Source organism: Euprymna scolopes, chromosome 14 (assembly GCF_053919585.1).
Source record: "Euprymna scolopes isolate OS-2025 chromosome 14, ASM5391958v1, whole genome shotgun sequence".
NCBI lineage: Eukaryota > Metazoa > Mollusca > Cephalopoda > Sepiida > Sepiolidae > Euprymna > Euprymna scolopes.
The window spans coordinates 96,757,988-96,780,556 of record NC_136495.1 but is presented as its reverse complement, the minus strand read 5'-3'; the positions used below and the strand labels follow the sequence as shown (position 1 = coordinate 96,780,556).

Sequence of the window (22,569 nt, the reverse complement as noted above, 5' to 3'; positions counted from 1 at the left end):
TATCCCCACTAAAAAAATAGTGAGATTTCTAAGTTAATTGCCAAGGAAATAATTAGTATTCGGCAAGCAGTCAATCCACAATTGCCCTTGTTAAGGTAACATTATATAGGACAGAAGGTCAATATATTTTGCTATAAGAGGGCCAAACAGATTGATAGGAAATTTCTTGCAGCAATCAAAGTGAAAAGAATGAAGGAACAGCTAGACAGACTGTTTGATATATTTTCATGTAGCTGTAAACTTTCTGTCTTGAGAAGTGATGACTTTGCAGTAAAGTGCAAGACAGAAAATTATCAAACAAGGCACATAATCTGCACTTGTCCTCCTAACAAGGAGGTAAAATTAATTCTATAGATTCACCTGCAATTATGTTCCTTTTTTGTGGAAAATAAAATAATATATTGGTATTTATTATGTAATCTGACTATTATTAAACATGCAAATTTTCCAATTTTCAGGTTCCACTAGAAGAACTGCCATTTACAGCAATTTTTAAATTAATTGATGGAACAACAAAAAGCCTAACAACATTTACTGGTCCTTTGGGGGAACTTTGTATCAATAATTATCAAGATTTGGCTCAAGTAGAATTTTAAAAAATTAGTGTCTCTCCTGATCATTATTATCTGACAGCAAAAGAAACAAATAATTTAAGTGTGAAGACCAGAGGCTACTTTTTGAGTATGCTGTTGGCATTTCTTGGGCCCTTGAATCAAGGAAGATGGCTAACATAAGCCACAAGATTAATGTGTTTATGACTAGAGTTGTCTATCCTCACCCACTATGATAAATTAAACATTTTAGTCAAATTTATCATCCAAATGTATGCAGTTAGTTGGTTTGAGATCAAAACCGACAATATTTTTTTTTTAACCAACAACAGTATATTTTAATATCATTCAGAGAACAAAACAGTCGACTGAAATCCAAATTACTGTTTAAAATGTTCAAATATAGTGCTTTTACACTACTTCCGGAAAATATAATATCGATAAACTCAGATGAATTGGATGTGAGAGAAGAGGGCATTCAAAGATTTTGTCCATTAGGTAAATAAATATTTATCGATTAAATTTTATTAGTTTTCTTAATTTACCCAAACAATAGTTAGTTTTATTCATATTACATCGCAAAAATATAAAAAATGTTTTCAAATAATTTGTTTTTTTTTGTGTTGTTTTTTCTAGAAATAGTGAACAACTCAAAAAAAAAAAAAAAAAAAAAATGAAAAAGATTACTGCTATCAATTTTGCAGCCACACACTGGTCAAATTTGATTGATTTTTCTCAAAAAGTTTTATATGGGCAGGAAGCAAGACAGACACATTATTACAAAGTCATCGTGCCAGCAAATTAGACCTTCATTTTCCTCAAAAGGAAATTATACAGAACAATTTAGTTCTATTAGAAGTTTATATTATTGCGTTTAATAAAAAAATTAAAATACATGGTTGTGTAACTTGTATCAAGTTATTATATTGTGTAATACATCTCCACATATCTTTTTGAATTGTGAAATTTAAAAGACTTAGTTGCTAATTAGCTTTTTTTACAATTTTTTTTTAATCAATGCAGTAAAAGTTGAGATATTTTGCTAGTTGTGATTCATAATTAAAATTATAATTCATGTATTTATTTTTCTTTCAATGTATTTCATAAAATATATCAATTTTAATTGAATATTTTATAAAAATAGTGAAATTTCAAAGTCAGTGTTGTGAAAACTGCTATGAAAATGAAGGATTTTTCAGCATTTTTCTACACGATTTTTAAAATTAAATGCTCAATTTTCTGTTCAAGATGGGCATCTAATTTTTGGTATATGTTCTTATCACATCAAATCCCGACTATCATCACCAGTGCCATGTTGATTTTCTGAAAAAAGTTGCAAATTGACCTGCCCTACTGTCCTAAGGTATCACGGACAGTTAGGAGGACAAGTGCAGCCAACATTTGGCAGTGTTAGCAGGAACTGTGGATATATCAACACACTCATTCAACTACTGGTAATTCAACATGAGTGCATCTTTATTTTTGTATTACAACCATTGGTGAATTAGGGAAATAAAGCCTTCTTTGGTGTAAGATGGGGTAGTAGCCATCTATTATCTAGTCATACCTGTAATATGCTGGTATTTCTCAACTTATGTGCTTGGACACTAAGTATTCAGTTCTACAGTTACTTTGCTGAGTGATCATCTAACCAATTCCATAATGTTGTTCACACTTTATTTTGGGAGGGGGGGGGTCCTCATCTATTTTTATTACTGTACAAATAGGCAGGTTAGAGAATGAAACCTTACAAATCTTGTGATATGCATTCTACCGATCTGATATTCATCCCAAAGAGTAGGTAGAACTAGAACAACCTGCTGTCCATGATCCAAGCATTGACTTTAATGTCGGTGATCATATTATTCTGTTTTAAGCTTCTACACCTTGGCTTTTGAGAAGCCTTAGCATGTCCATTTCTTATCTAGTTCACAAACGAATCAAGTTATTCATAAACAAAACAAATCGATAAGTTATAGCAGTATTTCCACTCTTTGAAAGCATTGAAAATGCAAATTTTCTTTCTTCTTTTTAAATATTTAAATTCTAATTTTTGACCCTTATAAAAGTCTTCATCAGGAAAATACAGACAATATTTTTTCTTTTACGTGACATGTTGTTATGAAACTATGTTATCTTCTATTTTTATTGAACATAGAGACTTTTTTTTTAATGTCCGAGTCCATCTGCTTTGTGCCCTGATGTGCACATGTGAGTAAACTGTAGAAGTATTTCCACTGCTTGAAAGCATTGAAATATAAAATATATTACAGTTCAGAAACCAATAAAAATGCAGATATCTTTTTAAATAAATATATTTAAATTCTAATTTTCAACTTATATAAACAAATCAAATACACATTTCAAGCACACTGTAACTGTGATTCATCCAGGGTGGGCTGAACTGGCTCCCAATAAGCTCACCACATCTCATGTCAAGATGGTCCACCCCTACCGATTAGCAGCAGAGTTCTTGGCTCACTTCAGCCATTCCCAGTTCCAGCATGTAAGAGTTTGTGCAATGGCCGGAAGGCCACAAGACTATGTTATGATACACAAACACAAGTTGGATGTTCTTGAGTAATTCTGCTACTTTGAGGATAGTCAATGTCCAAGAAGTACCTTTGAGGCATGTACAATCTATTTCTACTTCTGACCAATAAGGACATATCCTTACATAACCATCGTGTGAGATCCTGTAGCTGCGCCAAAATGCAATGTTGCATACCAACGAGTGCAGACTTCTCAGAATCCCAGAAAGACAACAACTTCTGTTTAGCGAGCAAGCCATGCTTCACAGGATATGTCATACAAATGTGACAAGGCATGTCAGCAATTCCATTCTTTTCGGAAAACTCCAAATTCCACCTCTGGATGTATTTAAGATACACTGATTATCCTAACTTGTTACGAAAAGTGACAGCATGTTGGATTTAGGGAAGCAGAAAACACATCCATCTTGGTCTATGAAAACTAAATGTGAAACAACTTTCATAACTTAAGTAAATAAGCTACTTCTGGTTTTAAACGCAACTTGTCAGCTATAAATTGAAAAATTAGATTAAATATCAATTAAATTAAAAATAAATTAACTTTAAATAATATTTCTAAATAGAACAATGAAAACGATTCTATTACAACAATTGATAAAATTGAACTAATTATTGAAATAGATTTTCTTTAATATAATATGCAAATTAATGTATTCATTGAATGTAAATTTCTTTTGAATATGTAGTATCTATAGAAATCATGCTGGAATAAAAGTGTATACAAGTAATTTTTCAGTAATTTAGTTAATTTGTAAAACTGTTCTTTTTGTACATATTAATTATTAGGTTGAGAAGAAAGTTCTTGTGGAATTTTTAATTTTGATTTCAAATGATGTATTTTCAAATGAGTTTTCATTATAATACCTTTACTTTATATATCATTTTAAAAAAATTTTCATTCTACCTAATCATTTAAATTACAATCGTTTTAAAACAATTATATCTTCTTTTCAGAATGTTGAATACAAGATGGAAAAAAGCAAATTCGCACAATTTTCTTATTTCAATTCAAGTTAGGCTGAAAAGCTGTTGAAATAACCTGCAATATCAACAAAGTGTTTGGCTCATGAACCACTACCGAATGCACAGCACAATAGTAGTTTAAGAAATTTTGTGGCGTCAACGAGCATCTTGAAGATGAGAATAGTGGTCAGCCATTGGATGTTGACAACGGTCAATTAAGAGCCTTAGTCAAAGCCAATCCACACACAACTGTTCAAGAACTTGCTTCTGAATTAGATGTAACGTATACAACGATTTCCAACCACTTGAGAAAGATTGGAAAGACAAATATCTTCATAAATAAGTGCCTCATGAATTGAACAACAACCAAAAGAAATGCTATGAAGTATCATCTTCCCTTTTATGCTACAAGAATGACCTGATTCTCGACTGGGTCATGACTTGTGATGAAAAGTGGGTTGTTTACAACAACCGGTGATGCTCAGCTCAGTGGTTGGATGCCGACGAAGCTCTACGCCACTTCCCAAAGCAAGAGTTATACCAAAGATAAGTTATGCTGACTGTTTGGTGGTCTACGACTGATGTTATCCATTGCAGCTTTTTTGAATGCAGGCAAAACCATTACGGCGAAGAAATACTGTCAACAAATGGATGAAATGCATCAGAAACTTTGACAACACCCAGCATTAGTCAACAGAAAAGGCCCAATTTTCCTCCACGACAATGCCTGACTGCACGTTGCTAAACCAACCCTGCAGAAGTTGAACAGAACTGGACTAAATAAACTCTGCCTCAGCCACCATACTCTCCAGTCTTCTCACCTACTGACTACCACTTTTTCAAGCATCTTGACAATTTTCTGCATTAGAAATGCTTCAAAAACCTAAGTGATATCAAAAACGCCTTCAGCAACTTCATCAGAACACAAGATTTTTACATTACTGGCATAAATGTTTTGTGTTGGCAAAAGTGTGTTGATTCTACTGGTGCTTATTTCAATCAATAAATGTTTGTTTGACCCGAGATATGTTCATCTGAATTTAAAAGTTAAAAAACCGCAATAACTTTCTTGTCAACCTGATAACTTGTGAACAAACAGACAAGAATATGACTTTATTGTAAGTTTTACAAAGAACGTCATTTTGTAAATGTTATGTAATATTGTTTTAAACATAGTTAAAAAAACAGGTAAATATTCATAAAATAAATAAAATAAAACCTACTGAGATTTTTTCAGTAGTTTTGTAACTATGGTTGTAGCATTGGAGGACAAAGAGAAGCTGATACTGGTGTGATTGCAAAAGAGTGGATGGATTAAGTTCATGGAACTTCCGCCATTACTAACCAATAAAGCATTACAGTTGTTGACAAAGTAGAGTCTATCAGGTATGTGCATGTAGTATTATGATCTATGGAAGTGAAACTTATCCAGTGAAGGTTGAAAACATGTGCCATATAGAGAGAGGTGATATGAGAATGATCCGATGGATGTCTAATGAGTGTTAAAGGCAGCCTTAGATATGATAACTTTAGAGGAAGATAAAATCTGCACAGTATAGAGAGATATGTGTGCAGAACAGAAGACTTTAATCGTATTGCTACATTGAAAGAATGGAGGAGAGTTCTCCAGCTAGTAGATGTAAAACAGTTGAGATATCAGAGACAGCTCACAGAAAAAACATGAGAAGCAAATGATAAGGATGGACATAAGAGAAAGAAGGATAAATATAGTTCAAATAATCCAAACTTTTTAAGTTTGAATTCTTCACATTACTGCTCTTATCTCGAGTATTATTTACACAACGTTTCGGCTGATGAAACCTTTAACCTTCTTCAGGTGTATCTTGTCGAATTCAGGAAACTACATGAAATTTCAAACAGAACCTTTTATTTATATTTAACTAGCAGACCGCCCTGCATTGCCTGCTCATAAAATATGCTTAAATATGATACTTTGATTAATGCAGATTTCATATTTATTACTATATTGGACCTAATATATAGTAACGATTTAAAAAGTTAAAAAAAAAAAAAAAATGACTTGTGTGCTACCGAGAATCAAAACCAAAATGTTTAGCTTACAATTTACTTTTTTCTTTGATGTTAATGCTTGAGCCATGAAGACATGTTTGCTGCAAAGCTAAAAATTAAAACATGAACCAATAGCTATTACGTTATGCATGCATATTCCTAATGCCGTTGTTCGACCTTCACCTGACAAATTTCATTTTTTTAATTTTCACACTTTTGCACCGATTTTCCCCGACTAAAACCCATAAAGCTTTGCTTAGGTTCGAATACCCTATATATGAAGTTTCATGTCTGTAGACCAAAAACTGACAGAAGAGTTTAGTAGGCAAAACTTTCTAAACAAATATATATATATATATATATATATACGCATACATAAATATATATAGAAAGAGGTTTGTGTTTACTATAACCTTTTTACCCAAGTATAAATCATGTAGAATATCTGCATGAATTACATGTAATAGTTAATTAAAGATGATCATCCCATAAGAAAACAAAAAAAAAACTAATAGGAAATTAATTAAAATGAATATTTAAAAGAATATGTAAATTAGCTTGATCTTTGACAGATGAATGCAATTCCACTACCCATATATAACAAAGTTTTATTTTCTTTTTAAATAAATAGAAGAAAATGGTCTTTAATATGAATGTCAACACACACAAAAAAAAACTCCAAATTTATAGGAGTATAAGGGTGGCATGGTCTGTCCAGTTTACCACGACCAGCTAGAAATTTTAAGTAATTTGCAACTGCATTCTTTGTATTACCTGCATTGAGGATTGAACCCTCAACCTCCAGAAAAGTGTCACTTTCATCTGAATTTTACCTAGTACTTTTTTGTTATGACATAATTCCTGGCAGACTTGTCTAGTATGAGTAAATGATAAATAAAGAGTTCCATTCAAAATTCTGTGCAGATTCCAGAGTTTGACACATTGTGCAAATAACACTCAAGATGAGAACAGTACTCCAAATAATTCAAATTATCACTCCTCATTTTAAAAATTCAGAAACATAAAAATTTGAGTGTGTGTGGTGGATAGGATATGCAGGTGTGCAACTGTCTATAGTAGGATCTAATGTAGCAAGTTGCTTTTTGTTGACACTTTTGTTTTTGCGTAGGTAATAACCAGTAAACTAAATGCTTAATTTAGTCCATGGGGCTGGAAATAAACAAAGAAAACCACAAAATGAAAAGCCAGATTATACAAGATTTGAATATGTGCCTCCAAAAGAGAAACCAATTACTTTTGGCACTTATTGGTGTAAAAAAGCCACTGACACATATGCAAATAACCAAACCATAGCATGAGGTGATGTTACAGAAGAAGAGGGAGGAAAAAAACACATGACGGAGGGACAAATTTAAGCATGGCAGAGTTTTTTAAACAACATGGGACAGGATGGGAACTTTTAAACAAAATGCAGAACTCATTTATCTTCTGAACAGGATTTTCAGATGGCCATATTGTCACTGGCTTGGAAAATACATGTGCAGGTGGCTTGGTGTGGAAATGACCAGTAATTATTGCCTTTTCTTTTGATTGAAAAAAAAAAAAAAAAAAAAAAAGCCTTGTGTCAAATTTTTTCCATTTGTTCATTTGTGAAACCCCACATCAAAGTACATAAGATTATTTGGAATCATTAGAAAGGCTGTAAATGTTTCATTGGTACGAGTTATTTGTACAAATTCAGCTTTCTCTAACAATGCAACTTATTAGTCAAGCAATAAAAGATGACACCCATGTTAGGTGGGCTCCCTTTCAGAGACTTGAGTTCAAATCCTGTACACTTTTTTCACTTTTCTTAGTTTAATCCGAGCCCTGCAAACTAAATTAAGAGTTTATTTAACAACATTACCCATGCGAACATGAGTAGCAACAAAAAAAGCAATGTGATAACTAATATAACATCAAAAATAAATTTCAATGTTCTGAAAGCTGGAGCTGGCACAGCTTAACTATAAAAACAGTCCTAAAATCTAAATCCAGGCAACCTGATGATTTCCCTTGAGTATTAAAGAAATGTTTCTGTGTCACCTAACCTCCACAGGTATATATATTTTTGCTGTGCCAACTAACACACACATGCATGTATACACATATATATATATATCCAAATAAATTATGGGCGACTTTCTAAGTAAATAAAAATAAGCTTTGAGGCAAAGCCGCTTATACACACACACACACACACACACACACACACACACAGGAGAGAACTTGAATGTCTACTAGATACTATCCTCGAATGTATAAGGTCTCTCTATACAGGGGTTTGTCAAGACAAACTGGCATGTGATTACTTTTCCCTACAAGTAAACACTTACAAAATATTCAGAATTACAAAGTATTTATGGCTTAAATAAGATCTCCTCGATATGGTTAACCATCATTGGCTTTTATGAGAAACGATGCATAAGTGATGTTACCTCAAGTAACAGCACGTAGCTGGATACTCCACTAGACAAGAGAAATTCTTGTCCAGGAATCCAGTAAGATCAAGAGACCACAAGAAAGACATACTAAAATATACATTGGGGAGAGGAAAATTATGTTCTCAACTTCTTTATTAACTTTGTTAAATGTAAAGGAGAACTTTAATGGAATGTTCAAATATTGATGTATCTCATATAGAGACATCAGGTATTAGCTCCTAGGAAGGTTGCCCCCTTAATCACTGAGAACTTCAACTGAAGTAAAATGAGACAAAAAATACATATACAGGGTGGAATGATAAAATTGTTGTCCTAGAAAAGACAATGTGATTTCATTTCTGTTTGATGAAAAACATTTTTTTTTTTGTTGCAAATCATCTATTAGTTGGCCAGTTGTGTACAAATCCCAAGATCAATAGGAGCCTTCTATCATGTCTGAAAGTGATATAATGTTCAATGAGCAAGATCAGAGGTGCCGCTGTACAATTCATACGCTGTACCGATTTAAGTTATAATGACAACAGGGCCATTGCCAACATCCTCAAAATGCAAATCCAGATGGTTCAACGCTGGAGTGCACAGCTCAATGCATCGTACAACCTTTTGGAGGTGGTGGAGCAGAAGCCCAAGGCTGAGGACACTGCCAGGAAGACCTGAACCAAAGTGTTCATCAAAATGGTCCAGGCAATCATTAACTTCCCAGTGGCCTATTCGGCAGATTGCAAAGATTTAGATGTCTCACGCACAACTGTGAATGCATGTAAGAAGGAGGACTTGAAGTGTAGATCCTACAAGTGCCAGACAAGCCAGACCTCAACCTAATAAAGTCTGTCAGATTGCTCAACAAACTGAAGCATCCCAAGAAGCCAAACATGCTCTGGTTCTTTTCAGACAAAAAGAACTTCCACCAGGACCAGGTGCACAACAACCAGAACCATTGCTGGATTGCCACAAATAACAGACATGTGCCTAGGGTGATGAAAACAAAGTTTCCAGCCATGGTTATAGTCTTTGGTGTGGTTTCAAGTGAGGGCCACATCATGCTACCTCACATCTTTGAAGTCAGCTTGAAAGTTAATACCAAAGTGTACCTGAATGTGCTGAGGAGCGTATTGATTCCCTGGTGCAACCAGGTGGTTGCTGGCAGACCTTAAGTGTAGCAGCAGAACTCGGTGCCGGCCTACAAGTCCAAAGAGACCCACGTTTGACTTTAGAAGGAGTGATATGACTTTGTAACCTTCTTTCACTGCCCCCCTCCTTCCCCGGCCTGACACCAGTAGACTACTTTGTTTGGTCATACATTGAGAACATCACCAACATGACCTACCACAACACCAAAGTCAGCCTAATTGCCGTCATCTGCCGAGCTCCCATTGGTGATTGTAGAAAAGGCATGCTTCCAGTTCTGGACCCATATCGAGACAATGATTGAGGTTGAAGGCAGCTACATTGAATAGATGTCAGCTCTACTACATAATCAAGGTTCCTGAATTGATTTTTTTCAATAGAAGTTTTAAAATAAAGTTGTGTTGTTTTCTTTAGGACAACAATTTTATTGTTCCACCCTGTACACATACAAACATACGAGGTGCCTTTAATAAGTTTTCAAACTTTTTTTTGTACAGGCATTTAAATTTGTTGTAGACTCTTAAAAATTTAGTATGTTATTGCTATACATCTTTTGAGATGACTGCCCAAATTTTATGATTTCAGGTTCAAATGAACAGCTACAGCAAAAATTGGAATACATCCTACTAAAGCCCTATTGTCACAGCTGGTGAATTTCAAAAATGTAATCTGGACATGAGGGAACTTAAGAATAATATGCAATAAAATTCTGTTTTAAACTTGGAAAAAATGCCACAGAAACGTATGGAATGCTTCAGACTACTTTGAGATCTTGCATAAATCGAGCATCAGTTTTTGAATGGTATAAGAGATTCAAGGAAGGCAGGATGTCTGTGAGGGATGATGAGAGGTGTTGGAGGAGTAAGGAGTTGATTGGCCAAAGATAAGGATAAGGACCGTCCTGTGTCTATAGAAACAATAAGTGCACAGTTTGATGTCAGTGTGGGAACTGTACATATAATTATTTGTGAGAAACTGAAAATGCGGAAGATTTGTGCAAAGTTTGTCCCAAGGGTGTTTAGAGAAATCAGAAAGAAAGACGTCATGACAGCTGGGAGATGGTCAAGCTAATCAATTCAGACCCTGCAGTTCTTGATAATCTGATGACCTGCGATGAAAGCTGGATCTACTGCTATGACCCATAGACCAAGAGACAGAGTTCTCAGTGGAAGCATGCTGGCTCTCCCAGACCCAAAAAGGCCAGACAGAGCAAATCCACCCAGAAATATATGATCCTTTTTTTTTTTCTTTTTGATAGCACGGGCATGATCTACATGCACTGGATTCCCACTAGACAGACAGTCAACAAGAAATACTGTTGAGGTTTTAAGGAAGTTTGGGAAGAGATTCCATCGAATGATGTCAGCACTCTTCAAATCGGGTCAATGGAATTTCCATCAGGACAATGCACCAGTCCACTACTTCATCTTTGTTACAGACTATTTGACCAAGATGGACATCAAGACAGTTCCTCACTTTCCCTATAGTCCAGACCTTGCTCCCTGTAACTTTTAGTTATTCCCTAAGCTCAAAGAAAATCTTAAAGGCTGTTGTTAGGAGACAATTGAGGAGATGAAAGAGGCTGTGAGCAGGGTCATTGACCCGCTCACACAAGAGGACTTCTATGGGGCTTTCCAGAAGTTGTTGGAACGGGACAAGTGCATTGTAGCCAGAGGAGATTACTTTGAAGAGGTTTAGAGTTTCATGTATGTATTAGCAATAAAAGTGACCATACAAAAAAGTCTGGAAACTTATTGAAGGCATTATATATATTATAGGCACACACACACACACACACACAATAGTTTCAGACATATTTAAATTGAATTTTTAAAGTTTAATACTGATAGAAATGCATTCAGTAAATGTCGCAATGACACTTATGTGCATTTCTATCAATACTTTGTCTCATTGTTTTGAGCCATGATCGACACTCTAAAGATGGCATCTACATGTCGGCCATCTTGTTGCCGGTTTAAATTAGCAACTCGGCACTACTTATTTTTCCAACCGAATAAACGCTTTAAAATACGTTAAAATACATACACACAAAACTTATTTAGCTAGGTAAAAAGAGTAACTTATCTTACCTTTGGTAACATGTTTATATGTTTTTTTTACCACGTTTTCGGTTTGATGTCTATTGCAACAATGCAACACATACCACAAAATTAGTAAAAAAAAAAAAAAAAAAGAAAGAGTAGGTAGGTATGAACCACAATAAATTGTTTTTGATTAATTTCATAACTGTATTCTTATTGAATAGTTCATTTAAATTTATTTCGAATAGTCATGTTTTTTAAGATTTTATGAATTCATTTTAGCCCCCCCCCCTCACATTTTTTTATATCAATAAATATAGTAAAAGAAAAATCAATGTGTATTTATTCAAGTTACGTATAGTCGATAAACACAGACATGAGACTTTGTCTGAGGTAAGAATAAATGAAATGAGCATTAATTAATTATCGTCCCTGTTGTTCTTGAATTTTAAAATAAAACCAACGAAAGATTTTATTTATTTATTTATTTATTTTTTACTACAGATAGTAAAATATTGAATTCTTCAAAATAAGTCTATCTGTGACCATCATGAATATTTTTTCCAAGACATTTAAGCACGATGTAATTTCGTTTTTTTTTTTTTAATGACAATAAAGTGTACTGTTAACAAACTGATTGCATTTTTACCTTCCATCTGGTTACAAAATTCACTATTGTAACAATAATAAAATCAACAATCTTTCTAAAATAAAGTATAAACTTTTACTGATTACTATAAACGTATAAAAGGTTTCATTTCTTAAATGAAATTGATAAAAAATAAAATAATAATCACAACAGCAAAGCAACAACGTTTTTACTTGTTGTTCAAGGCCAAACATTTTCAGTCATACCGGATATTTGATCTATTAGATTAGAATAAATAAATTTTAAACGATAAACTTTGGATTAAAATAAAATAGCTTCAAGTGGTAGGTGATGTTATTTTAGTAAAAGAAATAAAATAAAAACAGCATTGTATTAACATGCCTTATTATTATTAATAATAATAATAGTCGACAATCGTAAACGATTGTTTTTGAATAATAATCGAAATAATGATGCGGAGAAACTTAACTTACCTGTACTGAACAGTTCCCTTTTCTGTTTCGTTCGTCGCACTTTCTTGGAGGCTTTTGACATTTCCACATATTGATTAAAATCTTGCCTGGCAGTTGTTACAAAAACCTTCTCATATTTTATTGAGTTTTTCCGAATCTTCGCGGTTCGCTACTAGCAAAACAATGCATGACGAGGCGAGTTGAATCGAGCCACTACCGCGGCTATTGACACGGTACCGATTGCATCTATCCGAAAGGTTATACCGCTGATAAAAAATGCATTCCGCCAGCTGCTACTAGAAAAACATTCAAGAAAAAAAGAAAACGATCAATTTATTAGGGCTAAAATCAAAATTGTATATTAGATTTCTTTAAAATATTAAAGCGGGCATTGGAAAAAACGATATATTATATCGAAATGGAGTTTTATGATGAATTAGGGTGTTTTCTCGTTCGGGTAACTGCCTAGCAGCCGAATACCGGGTAGATAGCATTCAGCTGTGATAAATTATTATGTTGTTGAATGTGCCGGTTGGATAGCATCGAGTCAGTAATAATCAGCATCAAAAGCAACAGCAAACGGTTGTCCTCGGCATCATCACCATCATAGTAATAATAAGAAGAAAGAACAGCAGCGGCGGCGGCTCCTGCTACAATGTGAATAGCGCCATCAAGTGGCAAAGAATCACACTAGAGAGGCCATTTTGATGCATTATGGGAATGACACAATTTATGAGGAAGAAAAATGGCTTCCAAAATGGTCCCTCTGTGAGGCAGATACGTAACGACCTCCTTAGAAAAGAGACCCGAGAGCCCAACATGACTCTTATTTATTCTAACTGTGTAGATGCGTGATCAGGGAAGATGTTTTTGCTGATGAAACTGAACAGGAAGACTAGGATTTTATGCAGAAGAAAGTATGGATACCCTTAGTAGGCGGAACTCTGGTGTGGACTACCTCGGAATCATATAGCAACACTACTCGCTTTTACTAAAGTTGCGGCGGCGGTGGTGGTGGTGCGTGTTTTTTTACTATTTAAAGAGCCGTTCGACTCCGATATTTTTTTTTTGTTTGTTATTTAGTTAATGAAGTTTCTCAAATTATAAAGCAGCCAAGATGATGTGCGACGTGATGCCTACGATTTCGGAGGACGGATCGAACGATCGGGAGTCTCAGGGCTCACAAGATGACGCCAATTTCGAGCAGCTTATGGTTAACATGTTGGACGAACGCGACAAGTTGATGGAAACGTTACGCGAGACCCAAGATGCTTACAGCCATGGCCAAGCGAAACTAGCTGAAGTCGAAAGGGAAAGGGATGCATTTCAAAAACAATTACAGGCTACCACCCCTCAGGTAAGTCATTTGATAATCTATGTAATCGCTGCTGCCATTTCATTTTTGCTAACGTTGGATTCCCGAGTTGACACCGACTACGAAAAAAAAAAAAAAAAAAAAAACAGTCGCCATTTTGTATAAATTAGCGTAACGACAATTGGAAATAGACGAGAATCACTCGGAAAATCTGTAATTTTTGTCGTGTTTAATGTTGATTAAAGATTTGATACTGGGTAGCTTGACAGATCGGCTTATACCGGAAGTTCTATAAAATGAGACAGTTGGCTTAGTAAGTAAGCCTACACATCGATGGCAAAAGAACGTCTCCACAAGCACATGTACGGCAGGGCTACTTATGAGTAATGAGTCAGTCGGTACAGGCTGGCTACAAAATGAGGGATCGCTTACTACTAAAGAATTCTTCAATATACACATCTTTCATATATTCGCATTTTTATCTCCCTAACTCGTTCTATAATACTATAAAATTAATAATTCGACTGTTTTTCTTATCCGTATTCAGAATCATAATTAAAAAGGCAGTTATATTTAAAGCATTCATTACTTCATTATTTGTGATCACTTGATCGTCGAATGATTTTGGTTATTGACATTTTTTGTCATTTTCTGATTAACATTTTTAAAAAATGTTTTGTCGTTTAAATTCAAGTAAAAATCCGTTTTTGAATCATTCCAATTTTCAAATTGCTGAATATATTAAAATTTAAGTATGAATCATCGTTTATTTTTGGAATTATTAGCGAATTAAATGTAGTTTCATTTTTATTTTCTTAATACTAATTTTATTGAGGGGAAAATATTCATTAATTTTGTAATAAAATTTACATCTAATCATGTACTTAAAATAAAAGGTAATATATTTACTATTGTTTGTTTTTTTTTTTTTTAGGATTAGAAATCTCATTTCAACATTATTAGTAACAGTGAACACACCCCCATGACACAATTGAATGAGAATATTTTGTGATTAAAAGCTTCAAAAAAATTAAATATTTTTAATAACGAATGAAAATTGTTTATTTTTTTTGTGTGTGTATGTATATATATATATATATATATATATATATAATACTATCCACTTATCAAGTGTTTCCTTTTCAGATTAAATGTTTTTAACTCTTTTTCAAAGTGTTTTAACATGTTTTATTAACTGTTTGCTCATATATATATATATATATATATATATATTCACTTTTAACATTTTTTAAATTTCATTTTTTTTTCATTAAAAATTGAGCCATTATTTCGTCATAATTAGCATTTTTAAAAACGTTATTTTAACTCCTCTGACATTCGAGAATTTAACAGCGCGATTGTCTTAAAATGCAAAATTATACTTTAACGTTAATTTCATAATTTTAAAAAACAATTTTAGCAGATATAAATGAATCCCATCGTTATATAGACCCGACCTGTTGCTTGTATATCTTTTGTTTGTTTTTAATTACAATGAAAAAAACAAACAAACAAACAAACAAAAAAAAAACAGATGTTTAAAATTTGTTAAACCGGCTCTCGGATAAATATAATTGCTCAGTTGACGAACTAACAAAATAAGGCCGTATAATCAAATTCTGAAAAAGCCGACTCCTCTTTCCATTGAGCGAGATCGTGAAAAAATATAAAATTAAACTGTTCGTTTTATTTGTTAATGAAAACGATGCGACATTTGAGTCACCTTTTTCTTATTCTTTTATAATAAGAGGGAAGGGTGCTCTATGGAATTTGAATGCATTATTTAAATAGTAGTCAATGTTGTTCTCATTCAACGGGTTGAGTCGATTATTAGTGCGTTGCCATATCTTAATAAAATGATGTAACTAAATCGCCGACTCTGTTGCATCTTTTGAAATCTATTTAATTCATAGCTCGACTGTTAAACTGCTTAGACTTCGTTAATTAATATTTTTAATTAACACCGCTAGGCGATAATTGCATTTCATAGCAAACCTTTTCTCAACGTAATTAATAAAACGCTCTCGTTACTAATTAAGTATCGTTTATTTTAAGACGTTTTTTGTTTTCTTCCTCAGTTTGCCTTTTTTAATGTCCACATCATCATCTACTTACCAATTGCTGTAGTTTGACTTTCTTTATGGTGATGATGAAAATATATATTTGAAATCATGTTTTCTTTAATTTACGATATGTGTTATTGTAACTAGTTATAGGTAATCACCCCCCCCGGGATATCCTGTCCTTTTTAGTTTGGAGTTCACCCGCCCACTATCTATTCGACGCATACCATGTGTAATGTGTGTGTGTGTATGTATGTATGTATATATATATATATATATATATATATATACACACACACACAAAAAAACCAATCCTTCCGGAAGGTTTACGTGTAATTAGTACTAGAGTACTATTGGAACGGATATATAGCGGTATCTTACCTGGTAATAAACCGAAATCTATCGTGTATATATATCTCAGTAAATTGAAAAACAGGTGTTTCAGAGCTCACTTGCCATAAACATATTTTATACTTTACAGATAAGCTCTACTCGGGTATTGAGCACTGAAGCAAGCAAACATTTTATCTTTGTGTGTGCATATATATAATCATAAGTTAATAATAGAAATAATTCATCAAAATTCCCGATCGTAGGTTCAACAAGAGCTAATATTTTATGTAAGTACTATTATACGTTACTGTCCCCAACGGACACGGCAATTATAATATAAAGAAACGTTTTTCTACCAAAGTACTAACATTTTTCAAAAGTCCAGTTTTCTTTGCTTTGTTCAGTCGGTTATTCCTATATATATATATATATATATATTTCTTTTTTTTTATATATATATATCAAACTAGAAATCACGATCACGAGAAGAAAATTTAAGTGGTTTCATTTATAAATTCATCGGTATTAATTTTACGGCCTTTTTATTGGTTACCACCCCACCCACCCCCACCGGTTCAATAAATGACAATTTGTCACAAGGTATACTAATGATTTATTACTTAAAAAAAAAAAAATGAATGAAAAAAATTTAATTACTTCTTACCAAAATTCATATTTCTTGTATTCGTTACAGGAGGGGAGGGGGTTATCTTTTAATTTTGAAAAAGAAAAAAAAATCTTTAATCTTTTCAGTTTTGACTTTCTACATTTTTTAAAAGCTGTATTACGACAGTAAATTGACTCGTAATATCGATGTAAATAATTTCTATTTAATTTCTTATATTTTGCATGTTTTTCGATGAGATTCAAACAACATTAAGTCTTTTGATGATGATCTTATGATTTAGATTTGCTCACCATTCTTCCTTTTAAGGTTCTGTACTGTGTAGCAGTCAAGCTACTTCATCCTGCACGGCGACAACTACGATGGTGCGCGTCGAGATGAGGAGGAGGAAGAGAAATAAAATATAATAGTCTCTTTTTCTCTGTCTCTCCTGAGCCCTGCTTTTCTCTCACTCATATATATATATATATATATATATATATATATATATATATATATATATATATATATATATATATATATATATATATATATATGCTTTTCTCTTTCTTTCACTCTCCATCCATCTTTCTCTTTAATTCGTCATTCGTCTTTTTCTCTCTTTCTCTCGCTCTATCTGCCTCTCCTCTCTCTCAAACCGCCTCTTTCTCCTCAACGCTATCTTTTTCTCTTTCTCTCTCCCCGTCTCTATCTTTCTCTTTCTCTCTCCCCGTCTCTATCTTTTTCTCTTTCTCTCTCCCCGTCTCTATCTTTCTCTCTCCCCGTCTCTATCTTTCTCTCTCCCCGTCTCTATCTTTCTCTTTCTCCGTCTCTATCTTTCTCTTTCTCCGTCTCTATCTTTCTCTTTCTCCGTCTCTATCTTTCTCTTTCTCCGTCTCTATCTTTCTCTTTCTCCGTCTCTATCTTTCTCTTTCTCCGTCTCTATCTTTCTCTTTCTCCGTCTCTATCTTTCTCTTTCTCCGTCTCTATCTTTCTCTTTCTCCGTCTCTATCTTTCTCTTTCTCTTTCTCCGTCTCTATCTTTCTCTTTCTCTTTCTCCGTCTCTATCTTTCTCTTTCTCTTTCTCCGTCTCTATCTTTCTCTCTCCCCGTCTCTATCTTTCTCTCTCCCCGTCTCTATCTTTCTCTTTCCCCGTCTCTATCTTTCTCTTTCCCCGTCTCTATCTTTCTCTTTCTCTCTCCCCGTCTCTATCTTTCTCTTTCTCTCTCCCCGTCTCTATCTTTCTCTTTCTCTCTCCCCGTCTCTATCTTTCTCTTTCTCTCTCCCCGTCTCTATCTTTCTCTTTCTCTCTCCCCGTCTCTATCTTTCTCTTTCTCTCTCCCCGTCTCTATCTTTCTCTTTCTCTCTCCCCGTCTCTATCTTTCTCTTTCTCTCTCCCCGTCTCTATCTTTCTCTTTCTCTCTCCCCGTCTCTATCTTTCTCTTTCTCTCTCCCCGTCTCTATCTTTCTCTTTCTCTCTCCCCGTCTCTATCTTTCTCTTTCTCTCTCCCCGTCTCTATCTTTCTCTTTCTCTCTCCCCGTCTCTATCTTTCTCTTTCTCTCTCCCCGTCTCTATCTTTCTCTTTCTCTCTCCCCGTCTCTATCTTTCTCTTTCTCTCTCCCCGTCTCTATCTTTCTCTTTCTCTCTCCCCGTCTCTATCTCTCTCTCTCTCTGTCTCCTCGTCTCTCTCTCTGTCTCCTCGTCTCTCTTTCTCTCTCCCCGTCTCTATCTTTCTCTCTCCCCGTCTCTATCTTTCTCTCTCCCCGTCTCTATCTTTCTCTCTCCCCGTCTCTATCTTTCTCTCTCCCCGTCTCTATCTTTCTCTCTCCCGTCTCTATCTTTCTTTCTCTTTCTCTCCCCATCTCTATCTTTCTCTCTCCCCGTCTCTCCTTAATCTAGCCATTTTTCTTTCTTTTTTGCACAATCAAGTCAGTTCTTTCTCCATCATTCTGTATCTCTTTCTCTCTTTCTCTTTTTCTCTCTTTCTCTTTTTTTCTCTCTCTCTTTCTCACTCTCTTTCTCTCCTTCTCTTTCTCTCCTTCTCTTTCTCTTTCTTTCTCTTTCTTTCTTTCTCTCTCTCCCTCTCTCTCTCTCTATATATATATGTATAATCTCATGCCATTTCCCTCCCATGCTCCCTCTCTCTGTCCCTTTTTTCTCTAAAGCTAAATCCAACCATTTCTCTCTCTCTCTCCCTTTCACACAAAAAAATTTTCTCCCACACTAGCCATTTTTCTCTCTCTCCGTCCATCCATTTTTCTCTCTCTCCGTCCATCCATTTTTCTCACTCCGTCCATCCATTTTTCTCACTCCGTCCATCCATTTTTCTCACTCCGTCCATCCATTTTTCTCACTCCGTCCATCCATTTTTCTCACTCCGTCCATCCATTTTCCCTCTCTCCGTCCAGCCATTTTCCCTCTCTCCGTCCAGCCATTTTCCCTCTCTCCGTCCAGCCATTTTCCCTCTCTCCGTCTAACCATTTTCTCTCTCTCACATCCAGCCATTTCTCTCTCTCTCACATCCAGCCATTTCTCTCTCTCTCACATCCAGCCATTTCTCTCTCTCTCACATCCAGCCATTTCTCTCTCTCTCACATCCAGCCATTTCTCTCTCTCTCACATCCAGCCATTTCTCTCTCTCCCATCCAGCCATTTCCCTCTCTCTCCTCCGTGCAGCCATTTCCCTCTCTCTCCTCCGTGCAGCCATTTCCCCCTCTCACTCTCCTCCGTGCAGCCATTTCCCTCTCTCTCTCCTCCGTGCAGCCATTTCCCTCTCTCTCTCCTCCGTGCAGCCATTTCCCTCTCTCTCTCCTCCGTGCAGCCATTTCCCTCTCTCTCTCCTCCGTGCAGCCATTTCCCTCTCTCTCTCCTCCGTGCAGCCATTTCCCTCTCTCTCTCCTCCGTGCAGCCATTTCCCTCTCTCTCTCCTCCGTGCAGCCATTTCCCTCTCTCTCTCCTCCGTGCAGCCATTTCCCTCTCTCTCTCCTCCGTGCAGCCATTTCCCTCTCTCTCTCCTCCGTGCAGCCATTTCCCTCTCTCTCTCCTCCGTGCAGCCATTTCCCTCTCTCTCTCCTCCGTGCAGCCATTTCCCTCTCTCTCTCCTCCGTGCAGCCATTTCCCTCTCTCTCTCCTCCGTGCAGCCATTTCCCTCTCTCTCTCCTCCGTGCAGCCATTTCCCTCTCTCTCTCTCTCCTCCGTGCAGCCATTTCCCTCTCTCTCTCTCTCCTCCGTGCAGCCATTTCCCTCTCTCTCTCTCTCCTCCGTGCAGCCATTTCCCTCTCTCTCTCTCTCCTCCGTGCAGCCATTTCCCTCTCTCTCTCTCTCTCCTCCGTGCAGCCATTTCCCTCTCTCTCTCTCTCCTCCGTGCAGCCATTTCCCTCTCTCTCTCTCTCCTCCGTGCAGCCATTTCCCTCTCTCTCTCTCTCCTCCGTGCAGCCATTTCCCTCTCTCTCTCTCTCCTCCGTGCAGCCATTTCCCTCTCTCTCTCTCTCCTCCGTGCAGCCATTTCCCTCTCTCTCTCTCTCCTCCGTGCAGCCATTTCCCTCTCTCTCTCTCTCCTCCGTGCAACCATTTCCCTCTCTCTCTCTCTCCTCCGTGCAACCATTTCCCTCTCTCTCTCTCTCCTCCGTGCAACCATTTCCCTCTCTCTCTCTCTCCTCCGTGCAACCATTTCCCTCTCTCTCTCTCTCCTCCGTGCAACCATTTCTCTCTCTCTCTCTCTCTCCTCCGTGCAACCATTTCTCTCTCTCTCTCTCTCTCCTCCGTGCAGCCATTTCTCTCTCTCTCTCTCTCTCCTCCATGCAGCCATTTCTCTCTCTCTCTCTCTCCTCCATGCAGCCATTTCTCTCTCTCTCTCTCCTCCATGCAGCCATTTCTCTCTCTCTCTCTCCTCCATGCAGCCATTTCTCTCTCTCTCTCCTCCATGCAGCCATTTCTCTCTCTCTCTCTCTCTCTCCTCCATGCAGCCATTTCTCTCTCTCTCTCTCTCTCCTCCATGCAGCCATTTCTCTCTCTCTCTCTCTCTCTCCTCCATGCAGCCATTTTTCTCTCTCTCTCTCTCTCTCTCTCCTCAATGCAGCAATTTCTCTCTCTCTCTCTCTCCTCCATGCAGCCATTTCTCTCTCTCTCTCTCTCCTCCATGCAGCCATTTCTCTCTCTCTCTCTCTCCTCCATGCAGCCATTTCTCTCTCTCTCTCTCTCCTCCATGCAGCCATTTCTCTCTTTCTCTCTCTCCTCCATGCAGCCATTTCTCTCTCTCTCTCTCCTCCATGCAGCCATTTCTCTCTCTCTCTCCTCCATGCAGCCATTTCTCTCTCTCTCTCTCCTCCATGCAGACATTTCTCTCTCTCTCTCCTCCATGCAGACATTTCTCTCTCTCTCTCTCTCCTCCATGCAGACATTTCTCTCTCTCTCTCTCTCCTCCATGCAGCCATTTCTCTCTCTCTCTCTCTCCTCCATGCAGCCATTTCTCTCTCTCTCTCTCTCCTCCATGCAGCCATTTCTCTCTCTCTCTCTCTCCTCCATGCAGCCATTTCTCTCTCTCTCTCTCTCCTCCATGCAGCCATTTCTCTCTCTCTCTCTCTCCTCCATGCAGCCATTTCTCTCTCTCTCTCTCCTCCATGCAGCCATTTCTCTCTCTCTCTCTCCTCCATGCAGCCATTTCTCTCTCTCTCTCTCCTCCATGCAGCCATTTCTCTCTCTCTCTCTCCTCCATGCAGCCATTTCTCTCTCTCTCTCTCCTCCATGCAGCCATTTCTCTCTCTCTCTCTCCTCCATGCAGCCATTTCTCTCTCTCTCTCCTCCATGCAGCCATTTCTCTCTCTCTCTCTCTCTCTCCTCCATGCAGCCATTTCTCTCTCTCTCTCTCTCTCCTCCATGCAGCCATTTCTCTCTCTCTCTCTCTCTCTCCTCCATGCAGCCATTTTTCTCTCTCTCTCTCTCTCTCTCTCCTCAATGCAGCAATTTCTCTCTCTCTCTCTCTCCTCCATGCAGCCATTTCTCTCTCTCTCTCTCTCCTCCATGCAGCCATTTCTCTCTCTCTCTCTCTCCTCCATGCAGCCATTTCTCTCTTTCTCTCTCTCCTCCATGCAGCCATTTCTCTCTCTCTCTCTCCTCCATGCAGCCATTTCTCTCTCTCTCTCTCCTCCATGCAGCCATTTCTCTCTCTCTCTCTCCTCCATGCAGACATTTCTCTCTCTCTCTCCTCCATGCAGACATTTCTCTCTCTCTCTCTCTCCTCCATGCAGACATTTCTCTCTCTCTCTCTCTCCTCCATGCAGCCATTTCTCTCTCTCTCTCTCTCCTCCATGCAGCCATTTCTCTCTCTCTCTCTCTCCTCCATGCAGCCATTTCTCTCTCTCTCTCTCTCCTCCATGCAGCCATTTCTCTCTCTCTCTCTCCTCCATGCAGCCATTTCTCTCTCTCTCTCTCCTCCATGCAGCCATTTCTCTCTCTCTCTCTCCTCCATGCAGCCATTTCTC

At 36.9% G+C, this 22,569-nt stretch overlaps 2 protein-coding genes across 9 annotated transcripts in view; one reads left to right on the top strand and one right to left on the bottom strand.

Moving 5' to 3' along the window:
• LOC145293186 (transmembrane protein 183-like) overlaps nucleotides 1-12,929 on the bottom strand; it is an 84,260-nt gene extending 71,331 nt beyond the window's left edge. The window contains exon 1 of the mRNA XM_080139678.1: nucleotides 12,795-12,929. Coding sequence (XP_079995804.1) covers nucleotides 12,795-12,855 — 61 coding nt within the window. The 5' untranslated portion in view covers nucleotides 12,856-12,929. The remainder of the gene's footprint in view (nucleotides 1-12,794) is intronic.
• Nucleotides 12,930-13,445: 516 nt separating this feature from the next.
• LOC145293185 (liprin-alpha-1-like) overlaps nucleotides 13,446-22,569 on the top strand; it is a 227,278-nt gene continuing 218,154 nt past the window's right edge. For 2 of the 8 annotated variants that reach the window (XM_080139676.1, XM_080139674.1), the window contains exon 1: nucleotides 13,446-14,130. In XM_080139676.1, coding sequence (XP_079995802.1) covers nucleotides 13,891-14,130 — 240 coding nt within the window. In that variant the 5' untranslated portion in view covers nucleotides 13,446-13,890. The remainder of the gene's footprint in view (nucleotides 14,131-22,569) is intronic. The other 6 variants (XR_013869680.1, XM_080139670.1, XM_080139671.1 and 3 more) reach the window with 5 other exon arrangements.